This window comes from Filicampus tigris, chromosome 11, assembly GCF_054856515.1.
Source record: "Filicampus tigris isolate MCC_2025a chromosome 11, RoL_Ftig_1.0, whole genome shotgun sequence".
NCBI lineage: Eukaryota > Metazoa > Chordata > Actinopteri > Syngnathiformes > Syngnathidae > Filicampus > Filicampus tigris.
In genome coordinates this window covers 21958160-21975831 of record NC_141227.1, presented here as the reverse complement: position 1 = coordinate 21975831, position 17672 = coordinate 21958160, and the positions used below count along the sequence as shown (strand labels likewise).

Genomic DNA, 17672 nt, shown 5'->3' with positions numbered 1-17672 from the left:
ATTATGCACACTTGCAATATTAACGCTGGGTTAAAAATATAGAAAATGACACCCCCCCCCCCCACCCACCCCAAAAAAAATGCTTTTGAATATTGAATCAATTAAGATGTAAATAATTGACTACAAATTGTACCTAAATAAATGTTTAAAAACAAACAGCGTTGAAATGCAACTGTATTGTAAATAAAAGTTCAATATTAACTTTTTTTTTTTTTACAAAATTGTTGCCTGCCTTTTTAGACAATATTGACTGATAAATGATGAATGGACAATCCGCTTCTCATATAGTTCGTTGAATCACAATCCCACAAGACATTGGTGGTGTTTTTTTTGTTTTGTTTTTTTTTCTACTTGAACCCAATGGAGGCTCTTACAATCAAACATATTCAGGTACTTAGAGTTCACTGAGGATTATGTCTGCTCGACCAATGAAGTTGTCATATGGGCTTTTTGAGAGGATTACGCAGCAACATGACCAACGGGGGAGGGGGTGGGGGGGTTGTGTGTGTGTGTGGGGGGGGGGGGTGTGTGCGTGTGGTCACCCATGCACTACAACTTTCCCAGACAGGCGAAAAAGTGCAAGAAATGAAACAACACAAAAGGAGGAGGAGCTCGGCCGGGATTTACGTCTCTCTTACTCTTCTGTACAAGCCGTTGGTCACGTGACCCATTGCGCCGATGCGTAGTAGTCCATTTCAGAAAAGTGCCTAAACGACGGATTCCAGCTAAAATATCGTTTGTTGGATTAACTCACACATCAAATGAAGAACAAGAAACGCTCATTTCGTTTGGTTGTCAAAGTGCTTGGCTTTGGGGGGGGGGGGGGGGGGGCATCAGAGGAATTCCTCAGAGGGATTCCTGGCGTGTTCATTCCACTTGTGTCGCTGATATGGGACAATTTCTGCCATCTCTCAGGAGCCCCCTTCTAGCCACAAGTCAGCAACAGCTAGTAGGGACCCCTAATGGGGGGACTCCCAACATATTGTTGTTGCAGTGCCACTGATTTGACCCTGCTAGGGATACACCGATTATCGGCCGGGCCGATTATCGGCGCTGATATTCAGCATTTTGATGAATATGGGTATCTGCCTTTTTTTTCTTAATCTGATGGCCGATAATAAATTAATTTAAAACTGTGTTAACTTGAAGGAACTATTTATTTCAATTTTCACTTATTTTCATATTAGATTCTAATGACCCCGGGAACACCTTTTCTTTTTGGTTTGAAATCAAAACAAAGATAAGTGAAATTCTAACATTCCTGTCATTTTGAAATTCTGCAGAACTTTATTTACTGTAGAAAACAATATGGAGCGATATGGTATAGATTGAGTTTTCATTTAAATTTTGAAGACATGCTACAATTTTACAAAAAAGATATATATTGTCAAAAATATATAATAATAATTTTTTTTTTTAAAATCAACATTATGCAAATCTGAAGAATTGTTCGATATGCTTAAAGACATTTAAACAAAGTTAAAAGTTTATCTTCTTTTTTTATATTATATATTAATATTTTCTTTTTTACTGAAAATGAATATCGGCTCCAAATATCGGTTATCAGCCTCCTTAAAAAACATCGTTCTATCTCAATTTCTGCCGTCTCTCAGGGCACCCCCCCTCCCCCCCTTCAGTCGAGGCAATTGTGTGTCAAAGCAGTGATGTAAGGCCACATTGATAATATTGCAACGTGACAAAATGGACTCTTTGTAACATTCCTACAAAACCGCAAAAGACTAGCTAGCTGCCTGCCCACTTGAGCCAAGCGCGCACACACACGCGCGCGCACACATCGGCACACAACAATTAAACTCGCACATTAGGGAGTGGGGGGGGGGGGGAAGACATCATTTGTCTAGAAGAAAGAGTATTTTTACAGGATTAGTGTTTCCGTGTAATCTGGATTAAAGTGGGCCTGGCTGTGCGTCACTGCTCTTTAGAAATCACTCTTTTAATTCATTAAACCGCTCACGTTGACCACAGCGCGCACGCGCCGCACTGTTCGCACCACGCGGCTTACGCGCACTCCACGCACGCGCGCAGACTGACACACGCTCACAACAAATGCAAAAACAAAACTATGAGGGCTGCGCAATTAATCGGAAAAAAATATCGTCATTGCGATTACGGCTCGTGCAATACGCTAGGGCTGCGCAATTAATGGAAATTCAATTACAATTACGATTATTACACCACGCGATTACAAAATTGTCATAATCGTAAAAAACTATTATTAATATCCATTCATATCCAACCAATTCATATCCAGTGTGAATTTATACATTTGCACCTTTTTTATTTTATAATAACTAATTTGATCAATTTTGTTTGGTCCAAAGGCGTCTTACACATCGTTTCAAATAAATTAGTCTTTACATTTTTTACGTTTCAAACATATTCCGGTTTTCCGTCCATGCACCCCCCCCAAAAAAAATCAACGATCGTTTGAATAATCGTGATTTCAATTATTACCAAAATAATCGTGATTAATATATATATTTTTTTTTATAATCGAGCAGCCATACAATAAATTTTATGTGGAATTCTAATCAGAGGAAACCTTAAAGGGACATTGTGTAGAATTGAATGCCCTCTAGTGGTGAACTAAGAGAATGCAACAACCTATGTTGGAAGCGCCTTGGGTAATATAATTACAGATGACTTCAACTACCATTACATCAAAAAATGCACATTGATGTGACGTAGAATATTTTTTGCATATTATTGGAATCAACAGCGTTGTTTTTTGTTCAAATGAACGAGCATTGACAAATCACAACATTCATCCCGCTTGGTATTTACAATCACACACGCACGCGTCTTCATTGTGCAACCATTCATGCGCGGCCAAGGTTATTTCCGACGTAGGCATTTGACTGAGGTGGTTTGGGGGATTTAGACATTAATACTTTGGCAAGTGTACAAGATTACATGGCCATCTTGAATCTCCTGGGCTTGCCTTCAAATCAGATCACAGCAGAATTGCCACAAAACTACACAGACACACACACGCAAAAAAAAATAAAAAATACTACCGGTGGCACTTCAGTGTGTGTGTGTGCGCGGGTACGCTAAATTACACAAAAGGGTATCCAGACACACTTTTTATTCGCAAATTGCCACTCCTCCAAGCACAATACTGAAAATGGCAAATAGATGCCAAAAGAGGGCGTCAAAGCACTACCTCTCCATTTGACACAATTATCGTCTGGCTAACAGAAGTTCCTCCACACATTTCAACGCAGCACCGCGCCAAAGCACTACTTTTCTACAAGATCCTGACGATGGCCTGGCCAATAGAAGCTCCTCCCCTCACTTCAATACAATTCCTTGCTACCAAGGTGCCACAACGTGGCGCCAAAACACTACTTTGGGTTCTTGACATCTGCTAAAAAGCTCCTCCCCCCCCTCACGTCAACATGATTCCACGAGAAGATGCTTTTCTATTAGACATGGCTTTGGCCCGTCAAAAAGAAGCTCCTCCCCTCACTTCAACATTGGCGCCAAATGACTACTTTTCTATTAGATGGGTATTTTGGTCTGTCTAACAGGAAAGTTTTGCGAAACAAGACCAAAACTAGAATTTCAGCTCCCGGATTTCAATAAAAGTACAACGGTAAAGAAACATATTTTTAAAAGTGCATGAATTGTCATGTAAATGTCATGTCATAAGACTTTTCAAAATGTATTTGTGCGCGCTCGCGTGTGTGTGTGTGTGTGTGCGTGTGTGTTGCTTAAGCCTTCCACTTCCAGAATGTTCGCCAAGGGAAATAAATGTGATTATCGATGCTGACTGACGTAACAGGTCGTCTAAAAATAAAACCAGAAAATGTTGATCCCCTTATTTATTTATTTATTTATTTGCGCTCGGATTGGATTCATTGGCCGGATTTAACGTGTCCTACGTCACACAAAGACCCGAGAGGAAAGGACAACACAGGTCACATTCACGTGGCCTGTGTTGTGAAAATTGTGCATTTAGGTTCCATCCAGAAGGTGAGGATTAGCCGTCGAAGGTTGTACCGACTGGAACAGCTGAACTTTATTTGAGCTTTATCAGAGGTGCTTGCCTGCTGCTGACTCCCATTTCAAATTTTTGAATGTGATTGGCTGATTCCGAACACAAGCCAAAAAACTCAACAAAGTAACTGTAGCGAAGTAACTGTAATGGTCGCTGAGTAACTAAAGCAAAGCATGCCAAAAGGTCAGGAAAAGCTGACTAGAACTTCCGAACTTGATGTGGGGTGAGTCTCAACACAGCCACATCCCTAGTTTGTCATGAAGTAACTGTAACGACTTAAGTAACTGTAACTGAGTAACAAAGTCAGGGTTAAAGGAAGCCAAAATTGACAGAAAAAAGCCTACTCAAACATCTGAACTTTTTTTTTTTTACACTTTAAATTGTGACAGGTGTGTGCTGACTTGACTTGTCTTGAAAATGATTTCATTATTGAACTTCATTAAGTAATTCCAATGAGTAAAAGTATAAAACACAACTACTATAAACGTTTTTTTTTTTGTTTTGTTTGTTTTTTGTAATAAGAAATATGTGTTTTAATGTACCACACTGTATTTCTGTAGTTAAAATGTGATATTTCTAAGTATTTCTTTGAGTAAAGGCTTTTGTTTAAAGCGTTGTGCGGTCCAATTATTCAGACAAATGTATGGGAAAGGGAGGACCTCTGCTGGACAAATCAAATATTGCACACAGCGCTCATCTTGAGCTTTAAGCTTCATTTTGTAAACATCTCAAGAAGGATTCTTGGGTGCCACATTTTAGAAGAGTAAAAAAAACAAAAAAAACAAAGAAAGTCGAGCATTTCCTTTTTTGTCCGCTAGATGTGAGTGTTTCCGCTTTTTGTCGTTGCCAAACGACAGTAGCCTTCATTGACGCCACTGAAAAACAAGATCAGTATTTATACTTCTGTCATTTTTTGTTTGCTGAAATGCTGTGAGAGTTTTTCAAAGATAAATTGTGTGCCTTGGCTCAAAAAAAAAAAAAAAGTTGGGTTACGCTGGATGACAGTATTTCACACATGCATGTGCTGCGTCAATGCACCTGTAGGTGGAGCTATCATGCCAAATATGATATACTGTGCCACTAATTGCATTGTATACTGGTTTATTTCTCTTACTATAAGTGGGTGTAGATGATATTCAGGATTCGGATTCGGACACTTTTTGATCCGTAAAAAGGCAATTCACCAGAACACAATCACACAGAGATCGGCGATCGCAGCACGTGTCATATATGACAAATGGCATAAATATCTAATAATCTCACTTAAAACTTCATCACTTGGAATGTTGTGTAATTCAACACCAGTCCATTTTTGAAGTTTTTTTTTTTTTTTTTTGGATAATATACACATGAACATTACTTTAAGGGTAAATTCACCGATGAATGATCACTTCAAGAAAATGTAGTTATTGTTTCCTTCTTCAATTTATGTTAAGAGATTCGGTGGTTGAAATATCTGCATTCTTATTTTATAAATCGCAACCTCGGTAATGATTTTCCACCAAAATGAAAAGAACAAATAATTCTAGCAAGAAACATGAAATAGACACATCTGATTTGCTTTTTTCAGTGGACGACAAAAATTACGCGGATGCCAAATCTAAATGGTGTCTGTTTTAAAGTAACAAAGTGTATACCCTAAATAATAAAAATAACAATAATAAAGGTTATACATATTGCAGGTCTTTGGCGTGCCCGCATTGGGAATGAACGGCTTTTGCGTAGTACTAGTCCGTATAAAGCACTCATTCTTAATGCTTCTCTATAGCACCAAAGACTTGAATAAAAACCTCTAGAACCCCAGGTTGTGTACAATGTAGAACCGGGGGAAGTATCTTTACTTTTTTTCCCCGAATGTGGCAGTGCGTGGGGGACGTACGTGTGTCCAATTAGCATAAAAGGACCGTGCGTCACTGCCTTTTGCTTCTCAAGATGGGCGGGGGAAGCCAAGTGAGCCTTCACCCGCGGGAGTCAACAAGCCTCGCAGTGTGAGTCTCAAAAGCAGCCCGCTCGCTGCCAAACGATGACTACAAACAAGTGACACGAGAAAACATCCGCACGAGGAGGATGGCGTGGACCGGGACGGAGAAGAAGTTACCCGTAGAGATGGGGAGGCAAAAAAGAAACTTGTAAGTCAAGAGTTGAGATTCTCCGTTGAGTGCACAAAGTAAAGACTTTTTATTTATTTATTTTTTTTTCACTTTTAAATGGAGCCGGAGGCAAGTACGGGACAAGCGCCTAATTTGGCGCAAGTGGCCGCCTCCAAACTCTCGAAAATGGGGGACAGAACTAAGCAACTGGGCACCGCCATGCAAGAACCGGCTCGGCAGAACCGCATCATCTTGGTCATCGTGTGCGTGGTTCTGCTTCTGGACAACATGCTCTACATGGTCATCGTGCCCATCATCCCGGACTACCTGGAGGGGCTTCAGAGGGCGGCGGAGCGCGAGCTGGTTCCCGCGCCTCCGACGCACGGCAACTCCAGCAACGCCACGGCGGCCCCGCACCCCCCCGCCGTGGACAACTTCGACGTGCAGATCGGCGTGCTGTTCGCCTCCAAAGCCATCGTGCAGCTGCTCGTCAACCCCCTGAGCGGCACCTTCATCGACCGGGTGGGCTACGACATCCCGCTGGTGATCGGCCTGAGTATCATGTTCCTGTCCACGCTGGTGTTCGCCTTCGCGGAGAACTACGCCACGCTGTTCGTGGCGCGCAGCATGCAAGGCATCGGCTCGGCTTTCGCCGACACGTCGGGCATCGCGCTCATCGCCGACCGCTACACGGAGGAGGCGGAGCGAAGCAAGTCGCTGGGCATCGCGCTGGCGTTCATCTCCTTCGGCAGCCTGGTGGCGCCCCCTTTCGGCGGGGTGCTGTACGAGTTCGCCGGCAAGCGGGTGCCCTTCCTCATCCTGGCCGCCGTGTGCCTGGCGGACGGGGTCATGTGCCTCGCGGTGCTCAAACCCTTCTCCAACCGGGAGCGGGCCAACATGCCGGTGGGCACGCCCATCTACCGGTTGATGCTGGACCCGTACGTCGCGGTGGTGGCCGGGGCGCTGACCATCTGCAACATCCCGCTGGCCTTCCTGGAGCCCACCATCGCCAAGTGGATGGAGGAGACCATGCACTCCAGCCAGTGGGAGATGGGCATGACGTGGTTCCCCGCTTTTTTCCCGCACGTGCTGGGCGTCTTCCTGACGGTCAAGCTGGCCGCCAAGTACCCGCACCTGCAGTGGTTCTACGGCGCCATCGGCATGGTGTTCATCGGCGCCAGCTCGTGCACGGTGCCGGCGTGCAAGAACTTCGGCGAGCTGATGATCCCGCTGTGCGGCATCTGCTTCGGCATCGCCTTCGTGGACACGGCGCTGCTGCCCACGCTGGGCTTCCTGGTGGACGTGCGCCACGTGTCCGTGTACGGCAGCGTCTACGCCATCGCCGACATCTCCTACTGCGTGGCCTACGCCATGGGGCCGGTGGTGGCCGGCAAGATCGTCCACGACCTGGGCTTCGTGCAGCTCAACCTGGGCATGGGCCTGGCCAACGTGCTGTACGCGCCCGCCTTGCTGCTGCTGAGGAACGTGGCGCAGATGAGGCCCTCGCACTCGGAGAGGAACATGCTGCTGGAGGACGGCGCCACCGGGCTCTACGACGCCATCAAGATGGAGCAGAAGGAGAAGAAGAGGAAAGGCCTGTGCGCCACCGTGGAGGAGAACGGCATCGAGACCTCCGTGCGCCGCTCCTTCTCCGAGGAGGAGTCCTCGGGCGGGGAGTACGCGTGAAGGGTAAAAGGGAAAGTGACGGCCGAGAAACCCTTGCTATTAGCCGAGGACGAGCCAACAAATAACGCCCCCAAAATATATAGATTTTTTTTTCCCGAATTGTCAGTGGTGCTCAAATTTTTCCCCACAAGGACCACCTCTAAATATACTTAGCTCCCCAAGTATCCATCATGACTAAAGGCATCATGGCCAAAATGTTGACCCAAAAAAAAAAAAAAAAGTATGCACATTTTGAACAAACCAGGGTTGTTCATCTTTTTTTTTTTTTGGAGTGCCGCATCGTAGTTATGGTTTCCCTTAGAGGCTCGTAATGACTGTGAAAAACTTTAAATGTAAACAGTCGGCATTCACAAATTTGCAGATTTATTTATTTTTTGTAAACCTATCCTAGGTTATTCGCTGAAAAACTCACCTATTTGCTGATTTTGTGCTCAGCCTAGAGCCCTTTCTAATATTTAAGTATTGCTTCTTGGTGCTCAGAAAAGCTTCACTCAGACAAAAGTTGTGCTATGCCGCCATCCTTTGACATCTTGGCGCCAAGGAACTTTGTTGAAGTGAGTTGATAATAACGCATACGGATTGTTATATCCATTGTGAATATCAAAGAGAATGTATCAGAAGTCATGGGAACTTATGGCATGCAAAGTATACAAAGGATTTAGTGGCGAAAAATAATTCTTGTAATATCTTTTGAAAAGTGAAGAATAATGGCAATTTGGGGTAAAGTTATCTGCTAATATTAAAATGAGTGTTTGACACCTGTGGTCGAAACTGTAAATTTACAGAAAACTATATCCCACCCCCCAAAAAAATTAAAAATACCAATTGTCAAAAAAAAAACAAACAAAAAAAAACGACACTTCCATCTTTTTTTTAGCAGCCAATATGCTCCATAACACCCGTTAACAACCCGGGCTAAACTTAACTCCTCCCATGCAAAGATGCTACAGCAAATGAGATGCCTCACTTCAACTGACTTTCTTCACACCAATTACTACTTTCCTATTAGCCAGGGATTCGGTGCCATTTTGTGGCATTTACAGAAAGGGCAAAAAATAAAAATAAATATGCAGCGAGTTTTTCAGCAAACAGGTAAGGATAGGTTCCACAGATTAAAAAAAATAAAAAAAATACAGAAGTGGTTCACTGTACTTAGTTTGAAATTGAAGTGCCAAATGTACAATTGTGTCCTTCCAGCTTCAGCTATTTGCAGTAGAAGATAGCCATGCAGTGGCCTTTAAAAAGTGATTGTATAAGTTTACAATTCAGGGATTATTAGTGTCAATGCATTTGAATACACACGGGCAATGTATGGATGTTTTCAGTTGCACTGCTATCAACTCGATAATTATGCAAAATAACGTTGTGTGTGTGTGTGTGTGTGTGTGTGTGTGTACGTCCCTGAATATCTTTATTTTTGGTGTCTTTTTTTGTTTTTTTTTTGTTTTTGACAATGTAATCACGGAATGCAAAGCCTCAATGTCCTTTGTATGATTCGCTCCTGTACATACGTGTATATTGGTGGACAGACATTCAGTGGAAATGATGTGAACCGCTTTGCTCTTGGGAATCATTAAAAAATAGTGTTTCCAAAATTTTACTGAGCCGAGGTGTATAGTTTGTTAGAAATATTTCACGTCACGCCAAAGCGAAAATCGCAAAAAACATTTCGCCGCCTGACGGGCGGAATCCTTACGTCAAGTTGCTATTATCCTAGCATGCTAGCTAAAAGCCTCACGTAGAGTTGGTCTGTTGGTTTTGATTGATTTAACTACTGAATACAGTTGTTTATGTAACATGGATTTATGAATGTGGACATGCTTGATGCATGGCCTTTGTGATTTATGACATATTTTTTTCACAATCTTTATTGAGCCAAAGCAGCCATGTCACAAAAATCTCACAGCACCTCACCAAATAAAAAAAAAAATCACTTAAAGTATGAATAGTGAAATAATGATGACCTTGTCTCAGTTTATTCCCAAATTAAACTTAATTCTGCTGTATGAAACGGCAACAGGTGAAATAATCATTTTTGGACAAATTAAGAGAAGTTGGATATTTTTTCACACTATTAATGATTAAAATGAATACTTGTAAAAGTGGAGGGATTTGAAAGTGTGTGTTTACATTCATTCACATTGTACTATTTTCAATGATATATACTGCTTCGAAAATGATTAGAATAGCAAAATAAACAACATGAGGGGAATTTTGGCCATATTTCATTTTCTTGCAAATAAAAGCTCCATAGTTGCGTTTCAAATTTGGGAGTCATGTGGTCAGCAGTTTATAGAATAAAACAAAAATGTTCATTTTTTTTCAAACATCTTTTATGCAAAATCAGAGGATTTTGAGGTGGTCTTATTTTTTTTCCAGCGCTGTATATATATTCAACCCTCCCAATATTTTCCAAAGTTAGCACTATTTGGGAGAAATGCAACATAAAATCAGATCTTAAATGGATAGAAAATGGTTAGAAAATACCAGAATTTTGTATTTCAAATGGGAAATAACGAATAAAATGAGATTTGTGGCCCGCATGTGCGTAAAAAAAAAAAAGAAAAAAAACGCAAAAACCGAATGAGTCCAGACAGGGATGAATTGGCAAAGACATGGATGACATGGTGATGGCGGAGTGAACGAGTGATGCGGCGAATAAAAGTTGCGGGCGAATCGCAGGACTTCAGGGAGGAGCCTTGGGCACCAGCAAACTGCACCCCCCGCCCCCGTCAGCATCTTTGCGGAGCCGCAGCGAGGGACTTAATAGTTGAGCTTCTTCTTGGTCATGTCTTTGGATGACGGATGCTCGCGAAGAAAAAAAAAAAAAAAAAAAAGAAGGGAAACAAATTAAAACGTCTCGCTGGAGCCTGAGGACAAGGAAGTAGCTTTTTGTCTACTTACAGGTAAGACAATTGTCCAATTTGAATGATTTGAAATGACTTCTTCAATTGTTTTGGATTTGAGATTTCTCATTCCATGATAAGATGGTCAACATCATCACATTTGTGATTTGTGCATGGGCTAAACAGGTGTTGGTCATTCATCGCAGTAAAACGATGATTCTGATTCTGATTATGATGATAATGATCATTATTATAAGGCATAGTAGTGTGTTAGTTCAATGGTTTGTTATTGTATTATTTTAAATTATTATTATGGATCTACGACCGTAATTAGTATTATTGTTATCTTTTACTGGTTTACTTTTTAATTGTTCTTATTACTATAAATAGCAATAGTAGTCATACACAGTTTGATCATTCTATTGTTTTAAAAGACTATTGCTATGAATTTATTAACATTATATTTTAAGATTGCCTTGTTTTGCATTTTTATGACTATAATTATTATTAACAATAGAAGTAGTGGTAATATAGTATATAGTGGTAATATATTTTATTATTGTATCATTTTTTTTAAAATAACTGTATTATTATTCATTATTATTATTATTATGTGATAACATGCTAGAAGTTCCTGAAATAGACTGTGAAAGAAGGAAAAATACAAAAAAAAAAAAATCTGCACCCGTTATACTGTATGAGTGGCGGCCAGCCATTTTCTTTTTTTTTTTTTTTGTCAATAAAAGGGAATCGACTTCTCCGGCGCACCACCAACATGTCCCTTCTCAACCAAGAGCACTCCAAACATTCCAAGGCCACCGATGTGAATATGTTGCACAAAACATCCCGTTTTCAAATGATATGATCATTTGCTGACTGAAATGTCATCTCGCGTCACCCTCCCCATCCAGAACGTGGCCAAACTGCCGCTGCCCGCCTTAAAGGACACTTTGGACGCGTACCTGAGATGCGTGAAACACCTGCTCACCGACCGGAGCTTCCAAAAAACCCAGGAGGCAGTGCAGCGCTTTGGCGCCCCCGGAGGCGTGGGGGAGCTACTGCAATGCAAGCTGGTGGAGAGGAGAGAGAAAAAGGACAACTGGGTAAATGGAGTGCACGTATTTATCCACACACACACACACACACGAGGGGTTGCCGCCAATACGACCGTTGATTGTTTGTGTATTGCGGAATGGTGACTGAATAAAAATATATGAAACTAGAAAATATGTTGTGGGACCATTAGTTTGAACTGCATTTTGCATCATCTAGAATTTACTTGACTGGTTTATTAGAAGGGAGGCCTTTGATTTGTCCTTATACACAATATAATTGGAAAAGTTAACTTACTAAGTAATTGTCGCCTTAGTGGCACAATCGGCTTTTTTAGTATTAATATTAATGAAATGATCGTTCTATTCAAGGTCTAACACGCAAATATGCTCAACTTGGAGAAAATAGGGATTAAACGGGTTGCGTTGATTCTAACTCCTGATTTGGGTGGCAATTGGAGTGAAAGTTCCCTTTTGCCCGCGTAGGTGTACGACTACTGGCTGAACGACATGTACCTCAACAACAGACTGGCACTGCCGGTCAACTCCAGCCCCGCCATGGTGTTCCCACGCCAGAACTTCACAGCTGCCATCGATTCTCGGAGGTATTTATTCATTTTTTTTCTTAAACGAACCGATGAAGCCTTCTCGGATGAGAAGCGAAAGATCTTAAGACAAAACAGGGCAGTCCAGTTGCCATTGATTGAACGCCCCGAGAAAGGAATGACCTGGATGAATGAGAACATCCAAAAGGACACTTGCATGTAATACATTTCCACGTTAAATCCGCATCGGTCAGTCAACTGAAAAAGATCGTACCACGGTGTGTTGTTTCTTCGTCTTTCCTTCGTAGGTTTGCCGCCAACTTGATCTCTGGAATTCTAGAGTACAAAAGTTTGCTTGATGCGTGAGTAAGAGAAGATTGAAATTCACGAGAGGTCAATGAACGTCGGACAAACTTGCGGATTGGTGTGAGCAGACGCATGCTACCCGTGGACTACGCCCGAGGTCAACTTGCCGGAACGCCGCTTTGCATGGAGCAGCATTATCGGATCTTCAGCGCCTACCGTCTGCCGGGCCGTGAGAGGGACACGCTAGTGGCGTACGACGGTAGAGCGACGCCAGAACCAGAACATATCATTGTGGCTCGTAAGAACCAGGTCAGATGGAAAACAGTTACGCCGCCGTATTCAATGTTAGCACAAAACGTTCGAGAGCTTCTGCTTGTGTCAGGAAAAGCCGACTAGAACAGCTGAACTTTACCTGGGGTTAATCGGCCGGACTTGAGCTCAAGACACTCCACCAAAGCCAGAATGAAATGTCACTGAAGCAAATACTGGATCGTGATCTGATGCCCACTTTGTGCTCAGTTTTTCGCACTGGACGTGGCGATCCGTTCCCGCCGTCTGAACGAGGGAGAAATCCTGACTCAGCTGGAGACCATCGTGAAAATGGCAGATGACGACGACGAGCGGCAGCCGCCGATCGGCCTTTTCACCTCCGATGGCCGAACGCAGTGGGCGGAGGCGCGCGAAGAACTCATTAGAGGTACTGTAACTTTCCGCTGGAGATGGCGTCGCGGGTCCAATTAAAATCTGAGACTGTTGGCTCCTTGCTCCCCCCGCAGAGTCGACCAACAGGGACTCTTTGGACCTGATGGAACGCTGCCTTTGTTTGGTCTGTCTGGATGACGGCAGCAAGGCGGAGCTGAGCGACAGCGCTCGGGCCATGTTGATGCTGAACGGGGGCGGGGGCTCCGTGAACGGGGGCAACCGGTGGTACGACAAGAGCATGCAGGTTTGTGCTGGCCGTTGGCCCAGAGAAAGTCGTTGATTGCGCCCGTTGTGTCACTGGTATGATCTCTGTGAGGGTTCGGTTTGGGTGCGCTTGGATCGTGTCTGAACAAAGAGCGTGTGCACGGAGCTGAAAGCATCAAGAAACCTCTTTAATTAGTCCCAAAGAGAGTCATTTCAAATGTTCCCTTTGATTTGTAATGAATCAACACGCGACACTAAGCACATATAGGCCAAACGTAAACATCTGCGCCAAGCAGATGCTATGGCTTCGTGTTGTAACACTCAAGACCGAGATTGCATTTTGAAAGTCTTGGTCTCTCAGATTCCGCTCCCAGAAGTCTTGGTCTCGTTTGTCTCGGACTGGCCAGACTCGGAATTTTTTTTCCGTCCGGACCGCTCGAGACCAGCACCGATCTGCAATTCTTCAACTGAATTTTTGTATAGTAATAAGAAGCACTTGGTAAAACATACCTTCAAGTCACATGTTACCAACCAGAAACACCCCAGGCCCCGTCTCCAGAATGACTGCAACTTTCACAGTATTGTGACTGAGGTTCACGTGACCATGTTGTGTTGTCAAGTGAAAATGCTCTTGTCAGGGTTTTTTCAAATGGATTTTCACGGTCTTGATCTTGTCACGGTCTCGGCTCGTCTCTGTGTCGGTGTCCCAAAGGTTTTTGTCTTGGTCTCTGTGAGGGTCTGGTTTCAGGCAAGTCTTGGTCTCAGATCTTGAGCACAACTCTACTCTGGACATACTAGAAGGACACCTTATTGCTCCATAAGAAGCTAGCCCGAGACTCCATTCTTTGGCCCCCAAATCCCGTTGAGGCTGTTGCTCTGAAAACAGCGTCATTGTGCCAGTTTGTCGTAGGGGTCGACGGCTGCTGCGGAGTGGTGTGCGAGCATTCGGCGTTTGAAGGGATCGTTCTAGTGCAGTGCACCGAGTACCTTCTCAAAAACATGTAAGTATTCAACTCTCAGACTGAATCCAAAGAATTCTTTGAAAACCAGACTTGAATGTTCTGACTGTGGCCTACGTTGCGGCGCTGCGATCGGCAGCCCTTCCAAGCCGGTTCCGCCTGCAAGTGTGAGCGAGCTGCCAGCTCCGCGACGACTCCGCTGGAAATGTACCCCGGCGGTGCACAAACTCCTCGCCTCATCTGAAGACAGACTCCACGGGTTTGGCTTTCACTTTACTTTCAGGACGCGAATGAGCTGGAGCCGGCGACTATGAATGCTTCAATGTCGTGGTCCGTGTTTAGTCTAATTTGGTTTTCATTGGATTTTGTTTTGTTTCATTTGTTTTCCCAGGGTCCATGTTTTTTGTCTTGCTCGTTAGCTTTTTGTTCCCACCTGCGAGAATGCACAGAAATGAATGTCGATTTTCCCATCAGTTCCTCCCAGTCTGAATCCGCTCCAGCTGTTTGTCTGCATTTCTCCATACGACTCCTTTCTCATTTCATTTCAAACCCTCTCCGCCCACACTTACATCTCCCGGCTCATTACAACTTGGTAAATAAAACCACGAGCGACCACTACTACCGGCGAAAATGCGGCACATGCTCCGAGCTAACAGCAATGTGTCTACAAAGGCTCGTCAAGGATCTGGACATGAACGTCCACAAGTTCCACCATTACGGGAAAGAAATGATCAAGAGGCTGAAAATGAGTCCAGATGCATTCATCCAGGTGGCTCTCCAGTTGGCCTACTACAGGTGGGAGACAAACAAACGAAAGTCGCAGCACATACCGACTTCCTAACTCTTTGCCGCCCCGTGCGCTCAGATGTCACGCCAGGGCAGTTTCCACATATGAGAGCGCCTCCATACGTCGCTTTAAGGACGGCCGAGTGGACAACATTCGCTCGGCCACGCCGGAGGCCCTGGCCTTTGTTCGAGCGATGAGCGACGGGCACGTGAGCAACTGCGTAAGGGGTTTGCCGCTAGACTCGCGTTGCTTTCACACCAGCGCCATTTAGCCGCTTTGAATCGAACTCAAAGCAAGCGGTCCGGAGCTGACTTGGGTTAATCGACTCGAGTAAGGCTCAAGGACCGGTCATTTTTAGGACCGGTGACTTGCTTTGCAAAAAAAAGTAGGTAGGGATGACTTGACTTGGACACGATATGCAACTCAACTTTAACTTGAGCTACATGGTGAAGGATTTGTCCGATATTAGCATCACAACCAATGTTTCAGGTACATGAAGGACCACGAATTGGCACTGATCCTTACTCGTTTCTACCAGGATGCAAAGAAGACGGAGTTGTTACGGGCCGCCATAACGGCACAGACAAAGAATTCGACACTGGTAGCCGTCGGATTCCTCTCACTACCTTGAATTAGCATCACAAAGACGACAGAATGAATTCATGGTGTCATTTCTCTTTTCCAGGCTATCGCGGGGCTGGCCATAGACAATCACCTGCTGGGATTGCGCCAGATGGCGCAAGACCTGAAGATCGAGAAGCCGGAGATCTTTCGGGACGACGCCTATCGCATCAGCAACGAGTTCATTCTCTCCACGAGTCAGGTACTACGTAGCATTTGAAATTTGGAGGGAATCCATTCAAACAATCCCAAAGTCAACGAGCCTGTCACTCTTCTTTCAGGTGCCCACCACTGCGGAGATGTTCTGCTGCTACGGACCCGTGGTCCCCAACGGATACGGGGTCTGCTACAACCCTCAACCCGACCATTTGGTCTTCTGCGTGTCCAGCTTTCGGCAGAGTCAACACACGTGCTCGTCACGGTTTGTCCAAAGTCTGGAGCGGGCGCTGTTAGACTTGAGGGATTTGTGTCACAAACACAAGACCCATGAGCCGAGACAGGGTCTTAGCCCGGAGACGCCGGCTGACCTGAGCAAGAACCAGGAAGCACTGACACCTGCTCTTGTCAAGACACCGAGCCAGACTAAAGCGCAGGCTGGAGGTAAAGTCGAAGAAATCCTGTAGCTGGTGCAATAGACTTTCGTTTTCCGTCTCTTACTGTACGTGCCAAAAATAACCCTCCATGTAGAAACATCAACGCGGTGGACCAGCCAAAGCGAGTGTTTGAGAAAATACGCTACCCGTCTTTCCATAATATACGCTTAACAGTTATTTGGGCCAGTTGCGTGAACAAAAAAGGGAGGAAATTTGTATCAATGGTGCGAATAACAAGAATGAAGCCTGACCAGATTACTCCAGTTATTTATTTATTTGTATTTGCACAAACAAAATGATTTGGATTTGCATTATAAGGCCAAGCTTAAGTGTGCAACTGATCGGTGTTTAAAAATGTCGGTTTTGACGTCACTGTCTTGCATCTGTGAAGCAAGTCTATTTATTTTTGTCTATAATGGCGAGTGCGCATGTGCAATTGAAAACAAAAGTCGGTGACCGCTGTTTTGATGTGTATCGTATGAATGTTAATAAATGATGGACTTAAAAATTGTACTTGATGTTCATACTCGCATGAGTATCGTTACCATAGCACAACGACTGGGAACAAATGAAAAGAGCAACAATACTGTCTTTATGTGTTTGTGTGCTTTATTTAACTCATTCACTGCCATTGACGTATTTATTTGTCTTTTCACAGTCCAGCCATTCAATTATTTATATTTTTTATCTATTTTTTTTTTTTTTTTCAAACGTTAGGGTTAATAAAAGAGGGTCTGAAAATGTCTGGCGGTAAACATTGCTCAGTCTTTTTTTTTTTGCTAATCGACCAACTAATGTTTTGATCATACAGTCTCCTCCATTTATCAGAGGGGACACATTCCAGATCCATCAACGATCTGTGATACGGGCCATACAAAAAAACATTTTTTAACACTTTTATCTGCTTTAAACACACGCTTATTAATAGACATTTTTAGTTTGCCTTAGTGGCCGTTTTCACTCTCTCGTTGCGTAGAAATGGGGGACTGTTGCATAACATCACTTTGAGGAGACCAAAAGATCACTCGTTCGCACAGTGCTCCAAGTAAGAAGCAAAGCATGCTTTCTTCGAGCTGTTTATTTGTTTACTGTAAAATTGACACGACAAATAACACGAGAAAATTACCGGTAAACAAATTGAAAATATTCAACCAGACCATATAATTTCGCCTGATGAAAATCTAAATGCGAACATATCATTTGAAACGCCATGACCGTACATCTTACGGTAATTACGGTATAAACCTTGACACTGCA

General features: G+C 43.6%; 2 protein-coding genes across 3 annotated transcripts; both read left to right on the top strand.

Annotated features, from left to right (window-relative positions):
• Nucleotides 1-5968: 5968 nt before the first annotated feature.
• On the top strand, nucleotides 5969-10066 carry slc18a3a (solute carrier family 18 member 3a). 2 transcript variants are annotated; one of them, XM_086044323.1, is made up of 2 exons: nucleotides 5969-6153; nucleotides 6238-10066. In XM_086044323.1, exon 2 carries the CDS (start codon nucleotides 6301-6303, stop codon nucleotides 7798-7800), a length of 1500 nt encoding a protein of 499 aa, XP_085900449.1. In that variant the 5' UTR covers nucleotides 5969-6153; nucleotides 6238-6300; the 3' UTR covers nucleotides 7801-10066. The 2 variants fall into 2 exon arrangements, with proteins under 2 accessions (XP_085900449.1, XP_085900448.1); XM_086044322.1 differs by having other exon boundaries at nucleotides 5969-10066.
• Nucleotides 10067-10502: 436 nt separating this feature from the next.
• chata (choline O-acetyltransferase a) lies at nucleotides 10503-16985 on the top strand. The gene is made up of 15 exons (XM_086044321.1): nucleotides 10503-10706; nucleotides 11393-11469; nucleotides 11558-11749; nucleotides 12185-12303; nucleotides 12552-12605; nucleotides 12678-12858; nucleotides 13069-13246; nucleotides 13326-13495; nucleotides 14356-14456; nucleotides 14554-14673; nucleotides 15087-15209; nucleotides 15280-15421; nucleotides 15740-15802; nucleotides 15887-16024; nucleotides 16104-16985. The coding sequence occupies exons 2-15, from the start codon at nucleotides 11422-11424 to the stop codon at nucleotides 16443-16445; spliced, it is 1971 nt and encodes a 656-aa protein (XP_085900447.1). The 5' UTR covers nucleotides 10503-10706; nucleotides 11393-11421; the 3' UTR covers nucleotides 16446-16985.
• Nucleotides 16986-17672: the final 687 nt, after the last annotated feature.

Excerpts from the sequence above, each read along its gene's own strand:
- chata (XM_086044321.1), top strand. The coding sequence starts at position 11,422 with ATGTCCCTTCTCAACCAAGAGCACTCCAAACATTCCAAGGCCACCGAT. Across the intron at positions 15,803-15,886 it reads AGACAAAGAATTCGACACTG|GCTATCGCGGGGCTGGCCAT; the intron begins GTAGCCGTCGGA and ends TCTCTTTTCCAG. Across the intron at positions 16,025-16,103 it reads TCATTCTCTCCACGAGTCAG|GTGCCCACCACTGCGGAGAT; the intron begins GTACTACGTAGC and ends CTCTTCTTTCAG.
- slc18a3a (XM_086044322.1), top strand. The coding sequence starts at position 6,232 with ATGGAGCCGGAGGCAAGTACGGGACAAGCGCCTAATTTGGCGCAAGTG.